The sequence below is a fragment of the Pan paniscus genome, chromosome 5, assembly GCF_029289425.2.
Source record: "Pan paniscus chromosome 5, NHGRI_mPanPan1-v2.0_pri, whole genome shotgun sequence".
In the NCBI taxonomy this organism is placed as follows: domain Eukaryota; kingdom Metazoa; phylum Chordata; class Mammalia; order Primates; family Hominidae; genus Pan; species Pan paniscus.
In genome coordinates, this window is record NC_073254.2 from 63951149 (window position 1) to 63972313 (window position 21165).

Below are 21165 nucleotides of genomic sequence, written 5' to 3' on the forward strand. Positions count from 1 at the left end.
AAAGACTCTGTATCATGTGGAAGATATACTACAGCCTCCTAATTAATTTTTTCATTGAAAGTGCTTTTATTAAATATCAGTTTATGAACGACATTATGTTGGGTAATGGAGAAAAAAGTGATGAATAAGACAAACAGGCATTCAAGGCCTTCATGAACTGGTCTCTGTTTCCCCCTCAGACCCATCTCTGTCTTTGTCCTCTTTATGCATTTTGTGCACTAGAAATACTGGATTACCTACAGGTGGCTGCACATATGTCAAAGTTTTCTGAATTTGCTCTTGCTCTTCCTTCTGCCTAAAATGTTCTTCTCTGGCTAATTCAGCTAAGGCATTATCTCCAATTTGCAGCGTTTCTATGTGCCAGTAACATAGAAGGCTATAAAGACATCACAGAGAGTATCAATTTTAATCTTTACAATACCCCTAAGAGGTAGGTACTATTATTATCCTTATTTTACAGATTAGGAAACTGAGGCACAGAAGAGCCAGCATTGATTGGTAACCTATGCAGCCTGTTTCAAAGTCCTTGCATTTAACTAATACGCTCACAACTCATCCCAGAACCCATAAGGTGAGCTAAATGGCCTCTTCAGTAATCTACTTCTGTGCTAGTTTATAAACTGCTCCAACATTAGAGCTGCATATTCTGGATAACTAGCATAGACTTTTATACTAGGTTGCTGGGTTCAGCGTCATCATTTTCCAGATGTAAAAACTGAGGCTCAGAGAAATAAAGTCGCTTGATCAAAATCCCACCTCACAAAGCCGTAAACTGTTTACCTGAATTACTAAAACTTGTCAGAGTCATACAGCCTAAACATATAGAGCCCATTGTTTAAAAAGATATTGAGATACAAACATTAATATATTCACTATACTATGTGTTTTATACTGGATAAGGCAACAAGTAAAGGGAGTTTCAAGTTTTATTTTCCATACCACTTCTTACCTATCAGTTTAGTAAAGCTTAAATGAAATCAATACTCAACACTTATTATGGGGTCGTTAAACAAGAGACATAAACCACTGGTGACAGTATTAACTATTTTAACTACTTTGGAAAGTAAATTGTCAATATACATGAAATGCTTCAGAAATGTTTATGCCATTCCACTGAGGAATATTACTCCTGGGAAAGCTTCTGTAGTAATATATAAAATAGATGTTTCCTATAGTTTTATTTGTAATAGAGAAAACTTAAGAAAATCATAAGTATCTGATAACATATGAATAAGTGAATTACAGCATATACAAATGATAGAATTTCATGTAGTTATTAAAATATGTTTAGAAAGCTGGCAAAACTAATCTTTGATGTTAGAAGTCAGAAGAATGGTTACTTAATGGTTGCTAGAATACAACAGGAGCAAGAGAGGGGCTTTTGGGGGTAATGGTCTTGATCTGATTGCCACTTACCTAGATATATTCTGTTTGTGGAAATTCATCAAATTATACAGTTATGTTTTATGCAGTTTCTGTAAATATATGTATAAGTAAAAAGTTAAAAATGTGTTATGCATAGTTTCCCAAAAAAAGAGAAACAAACTCAAAAAGTAGTAAGTAAAAGACTCAAGACACATAATTGTAAGTGCAATAGGTTCAACTATGTAAAAAGTACATAGAACAAAGTCTAAATGGAAACATAACAAAAAAGAGGCTGGGCATGGTGGTTCACGCCTGGAACCCCGGCACTTCAGGAGGCCGAGGCAGGTGGATCATTTGAGGTCAGGGGTTCAAGACCAGTCTGGCCAACACGGTGAAACCCAGTCTCTACTAAAAATACAAAAATTAGCTGGGCATGGTGGCGCACACCAGTAATCCCAGGTAGTCAGGAGGCTGAGGCAGGAAAATCACTTCAACCCGGGAAGCAGAGGTTGCAGTGAGCAGAGATCGTGCCACTGCACTCCAACCTGGGCAACAGAGAGAGACCCCGTCTCAAAACAAAACAAAAAAACCTTCCATTTTTTAATACTAGCACGATTTTTATTCTTTAAATCCATGGGGTCCTTGTCATCCATCTTTTTGCAAGCCATCCACTACATTTACTAGCTTAAAAGGTGGATGAAAAAATAATGAAGCTACAACTAAACTGTTTCAATAGTAATCCTGTAAAAGGTAATTTGAAAACCACCTGAGACTAAACTGTTGGCAGGAAATATCACACTCATTTCACGTGGGCTTTCCTAAATCTGAACAACTAATAGGAAAGAGCCCCGTTTAAGTGACTTCCTGAAAATCACATGTGAATTGGTGGAGGCTGGAAACAGACACCATTTTTAGATAAAAACACAACTACTGCGGATGGCAATACGACCTCTGAATTTTCTCAGAAGACCATCAAGAGAGGCCTCAAGCATTCAAAGAAGCAACATGCAAAGCAAATATGTTACTGACAACTAAAATGAGTTAAAGAGCAATGATTAATCCCACCCCCACACCTCAAAAACAGATCAGTGAGAAAAAGATTTCTTGAACCAATAAGTTTCAAGCTTTGGCTGCTGACGTATGATTGCACATTAATACTTCAAGAAGGTACTTTGATGTTCAACCAGTTGGGTTTGGAGATGGAAACATAGGGCATGAAAATTATATTTGATATTAGCATAAGTACATCATTAAACACAAAATTATATTGGGAGAAAATCATCAAGTGGTTTAAAACTTTACACACATACGTTATCCAGGGCTTCGAGCTTCCCTAAGACCACCTTCTTTCTAGATAAAACTGAGAACGAGTTAGTAATGTAAGCTTTTATGTCAATTTAGACCTGTCTTTTGTATTCTACCTCTCACTCTTAACACTGTTTACACTCTTAATCCTGTTTACACACAGAAAATCACTTTTAGTCCCGAAAACTCTTAGAAAGACCCTGACAATAACATAACCCACAACCTAGAAGGGAGGCAGCCATGAAGCAGGCGCATCCCTTTGGAACCATACAAAAAGTGACCTCTGCCAACGGGAACAGTTCAGGGTGCTTAAGTGGCCAAAGAAGATACCGACATGGCCCCTAAAGTATTAAAAGCACCTTCTTTCCAGAAGTACCTCCGAATTGCCAGGGACTTCGCCCAAAACGAGAGGTTGGTCGAAGTGAAAATCTAAACCTAAGGAGAAGGCAGAGAGTGGGATCCCGTCACAGTAGGAAGGTAAAGAAGACAGAAGTAAAGGACAGAGCGGGAGAGAAAGGACAAAAGTTCAAAATACAGGGGTAGAGGAGGGACAGGAGCCAGAAGAATGGAGCGATCTGAAAGGTGTACGTCCTACTCACTGGTAGGCCTGTTTTGGACTCCGCTGTGGGAGAGGGCGGCTGCACTTCTGCGTCCCCCGCCTCACCTGTCAGACATCCACACAGCCAGGCCTCCCCGCCCTCACCAAGCCCACACAAACCGCTCCACCTCTAGCGTCAGCCGGAAGACTCTGGGGGCGTAGGCCGACACCGCCCTCCCTCCAGCCAATCTAATAGCGCTCTCATGGGCGCATTCCTGATGACGTTTAGGGGTAGGGTTAGATGCCCGTTTCCGCTTTCTTCCCACCCACTTCCGGGTCTCCTCTGTTTACGAATGTTTGGGCGCGAATTACTCTAAGCGCGGCTCCCAGAAGGGTGCAAGAAGAATCAGTGGTGAGTCGTGATATCCTTAACCGGCTGGATGGATCTAAAGTTCAGGGATGAGTTTTAAAGCCAACGTGTTTGTGGCAGACTCCGCAGTTTGCATTTGAGGATAGCGAGGGGGGATTGCTCACGGGGAAATGCCCGATGTCCTAAAAGGTCTGCCCTTAGGATCCTGAGATTGAGATGTTTAATTGGGGGGAGGGAGCAAAGCCATGAGTACTTCCTCCCTATTTCTCCCGAATCATCCTCATGGCTCATCCTCATTGCTAAATTTCTCCCGCGGGCACTAGTGAAGTCAAGTGCAGCCTTGGACATTAGTGTCTGTGTTTCTCCAGGAGTCCTACTCACTCTTGTGCCCACATAGAGGTCTAAATTGAGATAATTGAGTCCCATGAGTATCAACAAGCTGGTAAGGAAAACAAGACAACCTAGAATGCCTCCCTCTCTCCTAAAGCATATAGTCTGGCGGCAAACTACTGTACCAGCCTTATTTCTTTTCACTTCTCCTATACACATTAAAAGCCTCGCTGGATTTTCCTGTGCCTGAACACGCCAGGTTTTTTGTTTTTTGTTTTTTGTTTTCCGAGCTTTCCTGCTGTCCGAGTTTTACTGTTTTCCCTTGGATGCTTCATTTTTCTACTTTTTGGCTAAATATTTCAAAATGTTATTAGACTAATACTTTTTCTATGAATAATGTACAAACATACTTCCGAGATATTGCGGGGTCGGTTCCAGACCAATAAAGCCTGTCACACGAATTTTTTGGTTTCCCAGTGCATATAACAGTTGTATTTATGCTGTATTGTAACCTATTAAGTGTGCAATAGCATTATGTGTAAAAAAAAATTACATACTGTAATTTTAAAATATTTTATTGCTAAAAAATGCTACCAATCATCTCAGCCTTCAGCAAGTCCTAATCTTTTTGCTGGTGGAGGGTCTTGCTTGATGTTGATGGCTGTTGACCAATCAGGGTGATGGTTGCTGAAGATTGGAGTTGCTGTGGCAGTTTCTTAAAATAACAAAATAATGAATTTTGTACAGCAGTTGACTCTTCCATTCACTAAAGATTTCTCTGTAGCATGCGATGCTGTTTGAAAGCATTTTACCCACTGTAGAACTTCTTTCAAAATTAGAGTAAATCCTCTTAACCCCTACCATTGCTTTAGCAACTAAGGTTTTGTTATATTCTGAATTCTTTGTTGATATTTCAAGAATATTCACAGCATCTTCACCAGGAGTAGATTCCATCTCAAGAACTTCGCTCATTCATAAAAAGCAACTTCTTTTCCACTAGTTTTATCATGAGATTGCAGCAATTCAGGTACATCTTCAGGCTCCACTATTTCTCTTGCTATTGCCACCAGATCTTTCATCACTTCCTCCACTGAAGTCTTGAACAAAGTCATGACCTTTACAAAGTCATCCATGAGGGTTGGAATCAACTTTTTCCAAACTTCTGTTAATGTTGATATTTTGACCTCCTCCCATGAATCATGAATGTTCTTACTAGCATTTGGGATGGTGAATCATTTCCAGAAGTTTTCAATTTGTTTTGCCCAGATCCATCAAAGGAATCACTGTCTAGGGCAGCTATAGCTTTACAAAATGTATTTCTTAAATAATATAACTTGAAAGTCAAAATTATTCTTTGATTCATGGGCTGCAGAATGGATGTTGTGTTAGCAGACATGAAAACAGCATTAATCTCCTTGTACATCTCTATCAGAGCTCTTGGGTGACCAAGTACGTGGTCATTGAGCAGTATTATTTTGAAAGGAATCTTTTTGTGAGCTGTAGGTCTCAAAGATGGGCTTAAAATACTCAGTAAACCGTGCTGTAAACAGATGTGCTGTCACTCATGCTTTGTTCTTCCATTTCCAGAGCACAGACAGAGAAGATTTAAAAGAATAAGAGCTCTAGGATATTTCAGAATGGTCAATGAGCATTGGCTTCAAGTTACCACCCATATTAGCCCCTACAAGAGAGTCAGCCTGTCTTTTGAAGCTTTGAAGCCAGGCAATGACTTCTTTCTAGATATGAAAGTCCTAGACAGTATCTTCCAATAGAAGGCTGTTTTGTCTTCATTGAAAATCTGTTGTTTAGTGTAGCCCCTTCATCAATTATCTTACCTAGAACTGGATAACTTGCTGCAGCTTCTGCATCAGCACTTGCTGCTTCACTTTGTACTTTCATGTTATGCAGATAGCTTATTTCCTTAAACCTCAGGAACCAAGCTCTGCTAGCTTCAAGCTCTTTTGCTACAACTTTCTCACCTCTCTCAGCTTTCATAGAATTGAAGTGAGTTAAGACCTTGCCATGAATTCGTCTTTGGTTTAAGGGCGTGTTGTGGCTAGTTTGATCTTCAATCCCAGACCACTCAAACTTTCTCCCTATCAGTAATAAGGCTGTTTTTGCTTTCTTATCATTCATGTCTTCACTGGAATAGCACTTTAAATTTCATTCAAGAACTTTTCCTTTGCATTCACAGCTTGGATAACTGGTGTAGTTTCCAGCCTATCTTGGCTTTTGACATGCCTACCTCACCTTGCTTAAACATTTCTAGCTTTTAATTTAAAGTGAGAGAGGTGTGATTTTTGCTTTCACTTGAACACTTAGAGGCCATTGTAGGGTTATTAAATGGCCTAATTTCAATATCATTGTGTCTCAGGGAATAGGGAGGCCTAAGGAGAGGGAGAGAGGCAGGGGACAGCCAGTTGGTGGAGCAGTCAGAACACACGCCACATTTACCTATTAAGTTCTCTGTCTGATATTGGCATGGTTCATAGTGCCCCAAAACAATTACAGAGTAACATCAATCACCATAACAGATATAATAATGAAAAAGTTTGAAATATTGTGAGAGTTATCAAAATATGACACAGAAACATGAAGAGTGAGCACAATCTGTTGGAAAAATGGCATCAATATAGTTGTTCAGTGCAGGCTTGCCACAAACCTTTAGTTTGTAAGACAACAACAAAATACAGTGTCTGCAAGGCTCAATAAAGTAAAACACAATAAAAAGAGTTGTGCCTGTACATTCTTACCCATAGCACACACCAGTTTAAGATGGTCATTCGCTCACTTGCCTCTTTATAACATTTATAAATAAACATAGTAATTATTTTCATATCTGTCTCTACCTGTGCACCATCACTAAGCTGTGGTTTCCCTTGGATCTAAGAATGGGACAAAATACCTATTCATTTTTATATGCACTGCGAGTAGCCCAGAAGTGATAGAAACAATGTCTTTTGTTTATTGGATTCTTACTATGTCTCAAATACTGTTCTAGGTGGTTTATATATTCTTTGTTAAATCATTTTTGCTTTACAAAAGGTTTTAATGTTAGTACTTTTATTAATCATTTTACTAATGGGGAAAATGAGTTAATTTACTTGCCCAAAGATATACAGTTAATTAAGTGGCAGGGCTAGATTTGGAGCTTGAACAATTTACCCTCGTTGCAGGACTGCTCTTAACCATTATGGTAGTGTTCTCAACCTGGGTTGATTTTGACCCAGGAGACATTTGGCAATGTCTGGAAACAATTTTGATTGGCTCTACTCAGGGGTTGGAAGTATTCTAGCATCTGACGGTCTACGTAGACCCAAGCATGCTGCTAAACATCCTACAATACACACCACAGTCTCCACAACAAAGAATGATCCATCTAAAATGTTAATAGTGCTGAGGTTGAGAAACTTCGTGCTGTAGTCTAGTGCCTCAGGTAGGTTTCATTGTTAACAGTATTTCTCAAACTCTGTTAGACCAGTTTTGCTTTTTATTTCTAATCAGTCATAACTGATACTTTTGTAAAATGCAATTAAAAATCAATTATTAGTCAAACTCCCTTGTGGTATAATACCAGGAGTGAACTCTGATGTAAACAATGGATTTTGGGTAATATGATGTGTCAACAATTACAGCAAATGTACCAGTTTGGTGTGTGATGTTAATACTAGAGGTTGTAGGGAATGGGGAAGGGCAGGGATTATATAAGAAGTTTCTGTATGTTTTGCTCAATTTTCTGTAAACCTAAAACTGTTCTGAAAAAAGTCTGTTTTTAAAAAATACTAATTACTAGAAAATGATATGGCAAAGACAAGGCTAATTATTTTATGATAAGGTTCAATGTGCATAAAATTACTCTATCAAAGTGCTATAAAAGTTTCTAAATGATTACCTTCAATTTCCACACTTGAAAGGATTATGGCAAACAGTTTGAATGAGATTTGGAGTAGCGCTAAATTACATGTTATTTTAATAAAGAATATCAAGAAGAAAATGATTAATGGACCCAAGCTATAAATAAGTACCAAATGAGACAGAGCAAAAGAGCCACAGACTTAGAGAGAAATGAAGTAGAATAGTTAGGAAGATTTTGAAAAGAAGGTGGCTCATGATCTGAGAGGGTGGGCAGAGACAGAAGAGAACTGCTCAGGTAGAAGGTACAGTGTATGTTTGGGAGGCAGAATTACTCAAAGTGTGTTCAGGAAATCATCAAATCTAGCTAGAGAGGGAGATTTGATTAAGGAGTAGTAGGAGAGAAGTATGAAAAGGTAGGCAGAGTTAGGTTGTTAAGGACTAAAAATGGCGTGGTAAAGAGTTTGAATGTTACACAGAACGTATTGGGGTAAATTTTTTACTCAATTAATTTGTTCCAAAATTTGGGATTGGGAGGGACTAGGCAGGGCTTGCTCATGTCTTGTCCACCCAGTGTGGGCTGCAGCATATTGACTTAGGTACATGTACCAGACTGGCAAGTTGGTGCTGGCTCTTGGCTGGGAGCTCAGCTAAGACTTTCCTGGGGTTTCAGTTCCTCTCGGTGTTGGCCTTCCTCCTATAGTGGTGGCTGAGTTATAAGAGCAAGTGTTGGCCAGGCTCAGTGGCTCACACCTGTAATCTCAGCACTTTGGGAGGCCGAGGCAGGAGGATCACTTGAGGTCAGGAGTTCAAGACCGGCCTGAACAACATGGTGAAACCCCGTCTCTACTAAAAATACAGAAAATTAGCTGGGTGTGGTGGCGGGTGCCTGTAGTCCCAGCTACTCGGAAGGCTGAGGCAGGAGAATCGCTTAAACCTGAGAGGCAGAGGTTGCAGCAGTGAGCCGAGATCGCACCACTGCACTCCAGCCCAAGTGACAGTGCAAGACTTCTCAAAAAAAAAAGCAAGTGTTTCTAAGCGAGAAGAAGTCAAAGTTGCCAGTCTCTTCATGTCTAAGCCAGTAAGCTAGAACAGAATCACTTCTACTATATTCTACTGCTCAAACAGCTTCAGAGTCTGCCAAGATTTAAGACAAGGGAACATAGACCTTACTGCTCATTAACAATCGTGAGAAGGAATGTGTACCATTTTTAATCTAAAATCTCGGCTGTTACTTGTCCCTTCACCTGGATGCTCTTATTCAGTGAACAGCTTGAACTATTGTACATGTCAGCCCTTCCAGGAGAGATCTACAAGTGAAATCCTGTCATGTGGATGGGTTTTTAAGTAGGGGAAGTATAAGGGTGTAGATGTAAAGTTGAGGTAATTAGGCATTTTAGAAATTGAACACAAGATAGAGAATGAGTGTTTGGTAAGGTATCACATTGTTCAAGAGCAGGGTAAAGTGATATTTTGACTTCCACTGCTTTTTGTAACTGGTGTGATATGTGGTTGCTAAATGTAGTTTGTGATCTTTCTGTCAATTCTTTCCCAATTTTTTTTCCAGTCTTGGGTGGAGGGGAGTTTGAAGCTTTTAACGTTTGAGAGGATAGATTTATCATTGTCTTTCTCTAAATCTGCACATATATTTAAACTGTGTCAGTATAATAATTCTGAATGTTTAGAAAATAAATGATGAATAATTTATCTGTATATCTAGCTATGGCTAATATGTGTATATGTTTATATGTGTATATATATATTTTCTAGGCATATATAGCTAATATGTGCATATACATATTTCCTTGTATACTGCACCTAACTTCTATCCACTTCTTATGGTGTAATGCAAGAATAAGTATTTCATTCTTCTGTTCCTTTTATCAGAAATGAGTTTGGTAATAAAAGAGGGAAAATTACTCTAAATTTTATCAACATCCCCATTTCCAAGCCCATGTCCGTTTTGTAATTTGTGGGAGGGCAGGGTATTCAGTACATTTCTGTACTCTTGTTAAAATGCACATAGCCCATATAGGATTGCAGTTTAAATTCTTAATAGTGTCAGACTAACACATGAATTTCCACATAGATTGATGGTATAATCCTGAAAAGTGTCTCCTTCCATTTTTGGCAAAAATTGGGTAATGGTAAATTTATTACTTAAAATAACAAGACCTAGGCTTTACTCCCTTGAACTGACATTATCTGTGACTACTTTATATTTCTATTTCCTTGGACTTAAACATGGAGAGGATGTTATCATACGATAGAGTATAAAATAAGAGATACAAAAGCATTTTTAAATGATTTTCTAAAATCCATACAAATGGAAGTTAATTTCTAGGAATGAAATTGAATTAGATATCCTTATTCTGATAAGAGTGAAAATTATTTCTTTTAAAAAATGCTTGTTTAAAAGCATACAATACTATCCCCAAACTTTTATTATGATTTTTCTTTAAAAAAAAAAAGAGAATGTGGAACATTTATAGGATAGTTTTTTAAACAAAACATTGTGCAAGGCTTTAGCTTTTTTTGTATTATTTTCATTTTTACAGATTTTTTTTTTTTCGAAGCACTGTGTTTAGATCAAGATGTCTGGTAAAGCAAATGCCTCCGAGAAAAACGCTCAACAGTTAAAAAGAAATCCAAAGAGAAAAAAGGATAATGAGGAAGTTGTGTTGTCAGAGAATAAGGTAATGAAAATATCAAGTTTCTCATTTAGAAATCTTCGACTGTGGCCAAGCACTATGGCTCATGCCTGTAATCCCAGCACTTTGGGAGGCCGAGGTGGGTGGATCATGAGGTCAGGAGATCGAAACCATCCTGGCTAACACGATGAAACCCCGTCTCTACTTAAAAAAAAAAAAAAAAATACAAAAAAATTAGCCAGGCGTGGTGGTGCGCACCTGTAATCTCAGCTACTCGGGAGGAGGTTGAAGCAGCAGAATTGCTTGAACCCGAGAGGCAGAGGTTGCAGTGAACCGAGTTTGTGCCACTGCACTCCAGCCTGGGCAAAAAGAGTGAGACTCCATCTCAAAAAAAAAAAAAAAAAAGTTTCAGGTTTTACCCTACTCATTAGGCAATGCCTATATTTGTTTTGGAGGTAAAGTATATAACATTATTTCATAGGCAAAGTGAGTAATAATTCATTTAAAACATTCTTTGACACTGTATAAAATTCTGTTATTATTATCATTGTCAAGAATTGCTTTAGTATGTCCTCTCTGTGATAAATATACACCATTTTTCTTTAGAAGTAGCAACATACATTTTTTCTATGTACTAGAAATTATATGAATACTCTTTGACATATATAAAAATCTATTGTAAAAGCAGGATCCTTTTATCTGATGTTTAATTCTGTTTATGTTTATGCATGTGTTTTTCCCTTTAGGTTAGAAACACAGTGAAAAAAAATAAAAATCATCTGAAAGATCTGTCTTCTGAAGGTATTTCTTTTCTATTACCTTGTTTAACCTGCTTCTATATCAAGCTATATCTACATTCGTGAAAAAATGTTCAGCATCTTGTTTATGAGTTCTGCAAAAGATAGTAATAAACAACTACATTTGCATTTTTGTAAGAATATGTAGTAGTGGTTAGTTATTTTGGTCAACTGAAATTTTACTTAGCACCTCTGACGAAATACTGTAGAGGCTTCAATGCCACTGAGTTGATAGGAAATAGAGAAACTCAAAGTGGCCCACAGCCTGAATTATTAGTGATCTGTGATATAAATACAAATGTACTAATTTTTCTTCAAGACAAATATGCTTTCTGTTCTGTATAGATTAGTTTGGAACCATTATTATAAGTTTGTTTGGAGTAAACTAGTTTAGAGTAGTTGCCTTTGCTTAAACATCACTGTTTCATGGAAGGATTCTCTACGTCTCCTCAGCCAACACTAGGTTAGGTCCTCTGGTTTTATACTGCCATAGTGTACAATACTTTTTTTTCCTTTTGTATGCTTTGCACACCTATAATTTGTTCAATATCCCTTCTCTCCAACACTCATTTTCATGAGATCCAGTACTATTTCTTCTTTTTTTTTAATACCTAATAAGTAGAACAGTACCAACAGCATAGTTGACACTATCTATTTGTGGTTTGATTAGTCTGTTTTGTTCCAGTTGCCATCCAACATTTGGAAAATAGTTTCCTGGTCCTCTCAATGAAATGTTTAAAGAATTTAGGCCATTTCTGAGAATGAAACTTTTCATAATTAAAGTTTGATTCTTCATTTAAAATTATTTCTATTATCACTTGGTAGTATATCTGTTAACTTATCAATAGAAAGCATATTCATATTCAACACCTGGGATGTTACAGCTGTGTGATAAAAAGTAAATTAAACAGTTTATACAGCTTTATAATATTTTGTTCTGATAATTTCATAAGCTTTTTTAGATGAAAACATTCCGTTTTTAAGCAAAAACATGTAAAACATCTAGATTGATCAGAGCCTCTTCTATTCTAACGACAGGACAAACAAAGCACACTAACCTAAAACACGTAAAGATAGCAGCCAGCAAGAGAAAAACCTGGCAACCTCTGTCAAAGAGTACCAGAGACCATTTGCAAACTATGATGGAATCAGTAATAATGTGAGTATAAAATTTTTCCATTTCATTCTTTTGGTTCCCATTTAGGTGTTTCCTGTGGATATTATTCTTTTAAATATTGCTATCTATTTTAAGGTAATAGAGTATATTTCTATTTCAGAAGAAGATAAAATTAATGTGACGGTATTTGCCTTCAGCAGAAAAGTCTTTGTTAATTTTAGAAACCTGAAATTCCATCAGTGAAATAAAAGCAAGTGTTTGTGGCCTGACTTGCTATCAATAAAATTTTAATTTTTGTCAATAGAGGTTCTTTAGGAAGAAGTTGAGTTCAAAGTGACACTTTACATAGAAGCTACCACACTGGAGGGGATACAGAGAAAATAAGACAGAATTCTGCCATTGTGGAGCAAATTCTATCAGAAGAGCCAGGCATATAAATTATTACAATACAGTGTGGCAAAATATATATATAAGAAGAATTTTTTCATTGTACTTCTGTTTAAAGTGTCTTTAATATGAAAGGAAAAGTGATTGATTTTGCCTGGCTAGTGGGGAGGGGCACTTGAGAGAAATCAGAGAGAAAAAGTACAAAGAGTATATGATTTGTGCATCAGACTACAATTTATTCCATCTTTTTTCTTTTCTAGGACAATTTTGAGTAACAGTATTAAAGAAAAAGAAGAAATACAATACCATCTCAACTTCCTGAAGAAAAGGTAATACTATTGCATAATTAAAATGATTAAAACATAATTTTTAAAAACCTGACTTCTTTCTATGTTGCCAAACAGACACTTGTGGAATGTAAGTTTTTCTTTTTTTTTAAAGAAGGTGAACAACTTGGAAGTATGTTTTCTCTTTTTTCTAAACTGCTGCTCCACATGTTTCTCAAATAAGTTTCAGGGGAACTTACAAAAAAATCCCTGAAAATCACGAAATTCTGTTTCCACAGTTCACTCTTCCATATCAGAATTTGAAAACAGTTTTGTCAACTTGAACTCCCTTCAACTTCATTTTTAATAATTTGAAGTTAATAGTTCACCACTCTTATCTATCTGATATTTACCCTATTGCTGTGTTTTTCCACTTCATATTGTCTTAAATTATTTGCATGAGCAACAAGTATAATTTTCTAAGATATTATTGCTCTTCATCTTATGGTAAATCACCAATGGAGATTTCTTCTCAGGAGTTCTTAAAAGGCACACCACTGCCTGTGATCTACAATAATTACTTTTCTCTAGTATTTACACAACTTTTTCTTTTTATAAGAAACTAAGCTTCATAAGTGAAGGAGAAATAAAATCCTTTACAGACAAGCAAATGCTGAGAGATTTTGTCACCACCAGGCCTGCCCTAAAAGAGCTTCTGAAGGAAGCACTAAACATGGAAAGGAAAAACCGGTACCAGCTACTGCAAAAACATGCCAAATTGTAAAGACCATCGATGCTAGGAAGAAACTGCATCAACTAATGAGCAAAATAACCAGCTAATATCATAATGACAGGATCAAATTCACACATAACAATATTAACCTTAAATGTAAATGGGCTAAATGCTCCAGTTAAAAGACACAGACTGGCAAATTGGATAGAGTCAAAACCCATCAGTGTGCTGTATTCAGGAGACCCATCTCATGTGCAGAGATACGCATAGGCTCAAAATACAGGGATGGAGAAAGATCTACCAAGCAAATGGAAAACAAAAAAAGGCAGGGGTTGCAATCCTAGTCTCTGATAAAACAGACTTCAAACCAACAAAGATCAGAAGAGACAAAGAAGACCGTTAATAATGGTAAAGGGATCAATTCAACAAGAAGAGCTAACCTAAACATATATGCACCTAATACAGGAGCACCCAGATTCATAAAGCAAGTCCTTAGAGACCTACAAAGAGACTTAGGCTCCCACATAATAATAATGGGAGACTTTAACACCCCACTGTCAACATTAGACAGACCAAAGAGACAGAAAATTAACAAGGATATACAGTAATTGAACTCAGCTCTGCACCAAGCGGACCTAATAGACATCTAAAGAACTCTCCACCCCAATCAACAGAATATATATTCTTCTAAGCACCACATTGCACTTATTCCAAAATTGACCACATAGTTGGAAGTGAAGCACTCCTCAGCAAATGCAAAAGAACAGAAATTATAACAAACTGTCTCTCAGACCACAGTGCAATCAAACTAGAACTCAGGATTAAGAAACTCACTCAAAACTGCTCAACTACATGGAAACTGAACAACCTGCTCCTGAATGACTACTGGGTACATAACGAAATGAAGGCAGAAATAAAGATGTTCTTTGAAACCAACGAGAACAAAGACACAACATACCAGAATCTCTGGGACACATTTAAAGCAGTGTGTAGAGGGAAATTTATAGCACTAAATGCCCGCAAGAGAAAGCAGGAAAAATTGACACCCTAACATCACAATTAAAAGAACTAGAGAAGCAAGAGCAAACACTTTCAAAAGCTAGCAGAAGGCAAGAAATAACTAAGATCAGAGCAGAACTAAAGGAGATAGAGACCCAAAAAACCCTTCAAAAAAATCAATGAATCCAGGAGCTGATTTTTTGAAAAGATCAACAAAATTGATAGACCACTAGCAAGACTAATAAGAAAAGAGAGAAGAATCAAATAGATGCAATAAAAAATGATAAAGGGGATATCACCACTGATCCCACAGAGATACAAACTACCATCATAGAATACTGTAAACACCTCTAGGCAAATAAAATAGAAAATCTAGAAGAAATGGATAAATTCCTGGACACATACACCTCCCAAGACTAAACCGGGAAGAAGTTGAATCCCTGAATAGACCAATAACAGGCTCTGAAATGGAGGCAATAATTAATAGCCTACCAACCAAAAAAAGTCCAGGACCAGACAGATTCACAGCCGAATTCTACCAGAGGTACAAGAAGGAGCTGGAACCACTCCTTCTGAAACTATTCCAATCAATAGAAAAAGAGGGAATCCTCCCTAACTCATTTTATGAGGCCAGCATCATCCTGATATCAAAGCCTGGCAGAGACACAACAAAAAAAAAAAGGAATTTTAGACCAATATCCCTGATGAACATCGATGCAGAAATCCTCAATAAAATACTGGCAAACCGAATCCAGCAGCACATCAAAAAGCTTATCCACCATGATCAGGTGGGCTTCATCCCTGGGATGCAAGGCTGGTTCAACATCAATAAACGTAATCCAGCATATAAACCGAACCAAAGACAAAAACCACATGATTATCTCAATAGATGCAGAAAAGGCCTTTGACAAAATTCAACAACACTTCATGCTAAAAACTCTCAATAAATTAGGTATTAAGGGGATGTATCTGAAAATAACAAGAGCTTTTTATGACAAATCCCCAGCCAATGTCATACTGAATGGGCAAAAACTGGAAGCATTCCCTTTGAAAACTGGCACAAGACAGGGATGCCCTCTCTCACCAATCCTATTCAACATAGTGTTGGAAGTTCTGGCCAGGGCAATCAGGCAGGAAAAAGAAATAAAGGGTATTCAATTAGGAAAAGAGGAAGTCAAATTGTCCCTGTTTGCAGATGACATGATTGTATATCTAGAAAACCCCATCGTCTCAGCCCAAAATCTCCTTAAGCTGATAAGCAACTTCAGCAAAATCTCAGGATACAAAATCAATGTGCAAAAATCACAAGCGTTCTTATACACCAATAACAGACAAACAGCCAAATCGTGAGTGAACTCCCATTCACAATTGCTCCAAAGAGAATAAAATACCTAGGAATCCACCTTACAAGGGACGTGAAGGATCTCTTCAAGGAGAACTACAAACCACTGCTCAACAAAATAAAAGAGGACACAAACAAATGGAAGAACATTCCATGCTCATGGATGGGAAGAATCAATATTGTGAAAATGGCCATACTGCCCAAGGTAATTTATAGATTCAATGCCATCCCCATCAAGCTACCAATGACTTTCTTCACAGAATTGGAAAAAAAACTAATGTTCATATGGAACCAAAAAAGGGCACGCATTGCCAAGACAATCCTAAGCAAAAAGAACAAAGCTGGAGGCATCACACTACCTGACTTCAAACTATACTAAAAGGCTATAGTAAACAAAACACCATGGTACTGGTACCAAAACAGAGATAGAGACCAATGGAACAGAACAGAGCCCTCAGAAATAATACCACACATCTACAACCATCTGATCTTTGACAAACCTGACAAAAACAAGCAATGGGGAAAGGATTCCTATTTAATAAATGGTGCTGGGAAAACTGGCTAGCCATATGTAGAAAGCTGAAACTGGATCCCTTCCTTACACCTTATACAAAAATTAATTCAAGATGGATTAAAGACTTAAATGTGAGACCTAAAACCATAAAAACTCTAGAAGAAAACATAGGCAATACCATTCAGGACATAGGCATGGGCAAGGATTTCATGTCCGAAACACCAAAAGCAATGGCAACAAAAGCCAAAATTGACAAATGGGATCTAATTAAACTAAAGAGCTTCTGCACATCAAAAGAAACTACCATCAGAATGAACAGGCAACCTACAGAATGGGAGAAAATTTTTGCAATCTACTCATCTGACAAAGGGCTAATATCCAGAATCTACAATGAACTCAAACAAATTTACAAGAAAAAAACAACCCCAACACAAAGTGGGCCAAGGATATGAACAGACACTTCTCAAAAGAAGACATTTATGCAGCCAACAGACACATGAAAAAATGTTCATCATCACTGGCCATCAGAGAAACGCAAATCAAAACCACAATGAGATACCATCTCACACCAGTTAGAATGGTGATCATTAAAAAGTCAGGAAACAACAGGTGCTGGAGAGGACATGGAGAAATAGGAACACTTTTACACTGTTGGTGGGACTGTAAACTAGTTCAACCATTGTGGAAGACAGTGTGGCGATTCCTCAAGGATCTAGAACTAGAAATACCATTTGACCTAGCCATCCCATTACTGGGTATATACTCAAAGGATTATAAGTCATGCTACTATAAAGACACATGAACATGTGTGTTTATTGCGGCACTATTCACAATAGCAAAGACTTGGAACCAACCCAAATGTCCATCAATGATAGACTGGATTAAGAAAATGTGGCACATATACACCATGGAATACTATGCAGCCATAAGAAAGGATGAGTTCATGTCCTTTGTAGGGACATGGATGAAGCTGGAAACCATCATTCTCAGCAAACTATCACAAGGAAGAAAAACCAAACACCGCATGTTCTCACTCATAGGTGTGAATTGAACAATGAGAACAGCTGGGCACAGGAAGGGGATCATCACACACTGGGGCCTGTCATGGGGTAGGGGGAGGGATAGCATTAGGAGATATACCTAATGCTAAATGATGAGTTAATGGGTGCAGCACACCACATGGCACATGTATACATATGTAACAAACCTGCACAGTTGTGCACATGTACCCTAGAACTTAAAGTATAATAAAAAAAAAAAAAGAAAATGTTCTGCTTCTCAGTTTTAAGTTTGTCTAGAAATATTTGTGACCTATTTTAAGGAATTCTTTTGAGTACAAATTCTATTCAGTTTTTCTTTAAATATAATTTTCAACCCATAATAGCCAAGTAGAAAGAGTGAATCAGATGGGTTGGGTTGGGGTGGGAGTTTGCTGAGAAAGGTTTAACAAATTAAAAACTGCTAGAAGCAGGCTTGTAAATTGCTTAAAGGTATAGCAGCCTATTATTAAAGAAGGAAGAAGATATTAAAAAGATAATAAATAAGCTAATACAAGTATAATGAAAATGTAGCTGTTTAGGATCTTTTTAATATAGAACAAATACTAATGTTTAGTTTATGAATGTGACTATTACATAATAGTTGCTGTTCATAGTGATCCCCTTGGTTCATTGGAAAAGATTATATTCAACAGATAGGCAGTCTCTGTCATGTAACAGCTATGGAGTACATACATTTCAAGGCCTATTTCCCCCTTATTTTTACTTTCACAGCTTGCTTTCTTTAGTTCCTGAAGTCACCATACCCAAGATACAGTTACTTCTACCAATACAACAAAGTACAACATTAGCAAACTGATCCTAATTGGAACTCTAAATACATTTTTCTGTAGCAGTGTTTCTCAAAGTATATTTGAAACACTTGGTCTTACAGATATTCTGTGGATAAAAGTAACCTATGGTGAATTATATTTGGGTACCTTAGCATGTAAGAAGCCCTGCAGTAAATAAATCTATTTCATTTTCTTTAAGCTAGCATCTCCCAAATTGCTATTTCTGGGAACTCATTTTCATATAAATCTATTTCATTTTCTTTAACCTAGCATCTCCCAAGTTGATGTTTCTGGGAACTCATTTTCATATATTAGTCTCATCTCTGCTTTTGACTAAATGTTAGCTTCATTATTTTCATTTTTTACTTTTCAGTTCTTACTAGATTACAGCTATAGTCATAGGCAGCTTCCTGTGTATATCATTTTAGCCTGGCGAAGAAAGAGGGAAAAGACGATTCTTACCCCTTAGCTTCAGTTAGAAAATTCTAGGAGATGGTTTCTGATTTGCTGAGCTTAGGTGATATACACCTATTCTTGGCATGATTTTTTGACAAGAGCTACCATGGATATGATTGATACAGACTGGATTATATACCTAGCCCCATGATTACACAGACAAGTTTGCTAGGCAAACAAAACTATTCGCCATTACAATTGTAAAGGAACATACTTCCAGAAAGTCTGCCCTATAGAAACAATGTTATAAGTGGTGATTAAATGTTGCTGATATAATAGGATATATTCAAGCCATGGTTTTAGTTTCTAAGAGTTAGTGAGACTCTTGGAAATCTAACTGCTATTTAGAACATTTGGAGCAGTGAATGACCCTTCCACATAATTGGTTTAATAAACATATAGAAGAAACTTCATAAATAAAATATTTTTGTTAAGAAAATAAAAAACTTATTCCTCTTAGGAAAGCTTAGGCAGATAGTTTGTGTTTAAATGTGATAGCCTAATGATGATTTTTCTAAATAACTAGAGTTTGTCTTAACAGTTTAATGAGAATTATGATTTGTGGAGTTTTTGCTGCCTACTTTTTTCTTTACAAAAATTAAAATTTTATTTGCAAACAATGCATCGAACAAAGGTCTGTATCAAGACTCTATTAGAAACTTAAACAAATTAGCAAGCAAAAAACCAACAATCCTATTAAAAAGTGGGCAAAGGACATGAACAGACACTTTTCAAAAGAAAACATACATGCGACCAACAAACATGACAAAAATGCTCTCAACATCACTAATTACTAGAGAAATGCAAATGAAAACCACAATGAGATACCATCTTAAACCAGTCAGAATGGCTGTTATTAAAAAGTCAAAAAGTAACAGATGCTGGGAGGTTGCCAACAAAAGGGAATGCTTATAAACTTCTAGTGGGAATGTAAATTAGTTCAACCATTGTGGAAAGCAGTTTGGCAGATTCTCAACTTAAAACAGAACTACCATCCAACCCAGCAATCCCATTAGTGGGTATATACCTGAAGGAATATAAATTGTTATAAAGACACATGCACACTTATGTTCACCACAGAACTATTCACAATTGCAAAGACATAGAATCAACCTAAAGGCCTATCAGTGGTAGATTAAAGAAAATGTGGTATATATAAAACTTGGAATGCTATGCAGCCATAAAAGAATGAGATCATGTCCTTTGCAGCAACATGGTTGGAGCCAGAGGTCATTATCCTAAGCAAACTAACACAGGAACAGAAAACCACATAGTGCATTTTCTCACAAGTGGGAGGTAAACATTGAATATATATGGACACAAAGAAGGGAACAAAGATACCAGGGCCTACTTGAGGGAGGAGAGTGAGGGTTGAGAAACTACCTATCAGGTACTATGCTTATTACCTGGGTGAAAAAATAATCTGTACACCAAAGCCCCACAACATTTGCCTACATAACCTGCATATGTATTCCTGAATCTAAAATAAGAGATTTTTTTTTAATTAAGATTTTTAACAAGATCCCAAAAATGGGATAGTGGGTTCCACTATTGTTCAGATTTCTTCAAATCTTAAGTAGTAGAACTTTTTAGAACCCAAAGATACTGCTGTTATAAAGGGAATCAAATTTAGCTTTTCCTCCTCATAAAATTCAAGAACCAAATCTGGGAAAGTTATTTTGCAGTCTGCCAGATGTGACGATAGAAATAGATGTTTCTGCTGGTGATCAAATCAACTCAAATTTGTAAAAGAATTTTTTAACTTTAATATTAAATGCCATTCATGTTTATAGTATTTTCGAGCAATGCACTTTAATCTTAGTGTTTTATTTGCCTTAAACTCTATAGAACTCAGTTTTCTTTGAAATCATTTAGAATAACTAATGTAAATCTTCTCTATTTTTGATCACATTCTCTAAAATAATTGAGATTTGGAGTCCAGGGTCATAGTTAAGACTTCTAGACTAGTGTTCTGTCTCTCAACCAACAATTCACAATGTATAATAGACTCATGTCGTGTAATAGTCTAGAAAACATCTGGATGATAAAAGGAAATTTTGGTTTTAACATGTACATAAATTGTCAAATGTGTAAGACAGAAAATTTTCTTTTAGTAAAGTAGCCCCAGTGTCCCTTAATTTGAGGTAAATCTTAATAAATTGAAAGGCTAAATGATGATTTGTCAGGGCTTTTAGAGGGGGAGACTTACTGGCAATGTTACCCAGTGGTAATAAAAGAATATTGTACCCTTAAGAATATGAGGACAAGAAAAAATGAGGACTGTTTTAAAATAATAATAGTACTCAAAAATA

General features: G+C 36.8%; 2 protein-coding genes across 7 annotated transcripts in view; one reads left to right on the plus strand and one right to left on the minus strand.

Annotated features, from left to right (window-relative positions):
* MMUT (methylmalonyl-CoA mutase) overlaps nt 1–3506 on the minus strand; it is a 32983-nt gene extending 29477 nt beyond the window's left edge. For 2 of the 5 annotated variants that reach the window (XM_003833184.5, XM_055113672.2), the window contains exon 1: nt 3270–3483. The gene's annotated coding sequence lies outside the window, so the exon portion shown is untranslated. Of the gene's footprint in view, nt 1–1416; nt 1476–3269 lie in introns of all 5 variants that reach the window. The other 3 variants (XM_014345376.5, XM_008958674.6, XM_008958675.5) reach the window with 3 other exon arrangements.
* Nucleotides 3505–21165, plus strand: part of CENPQ (centromere protein Q) — a 28459-nt gene continuing 10798 nt past the window's right edge. Inside the window, exons 1-5 of one of the 2 annotated variants that reach the window (XM_008958673.4) lie at nt 3505–3620; nt 10319–10456; nt 11158–11212; nt 12247–12367; nt 12973–13041. In XM_008958673.4, coding sequence (XP_008956921.1) covers nt 10355–10456; nt 11158–11212; nt 12247–12367; nt 12973–13041 — 347 coding nt within the window. In that variant the 5' untranslated portion in view covers nt 3505–3620; nt 10319–10354. The remainder of the gene's footprint in view (nt 3621–10318; nt 10457–11157; nt 11213–12246; nt 12368–12972; nt 13042–21165) is intronic. The other variant, XM_003833183.4, reaches the window with a different exon arrangement.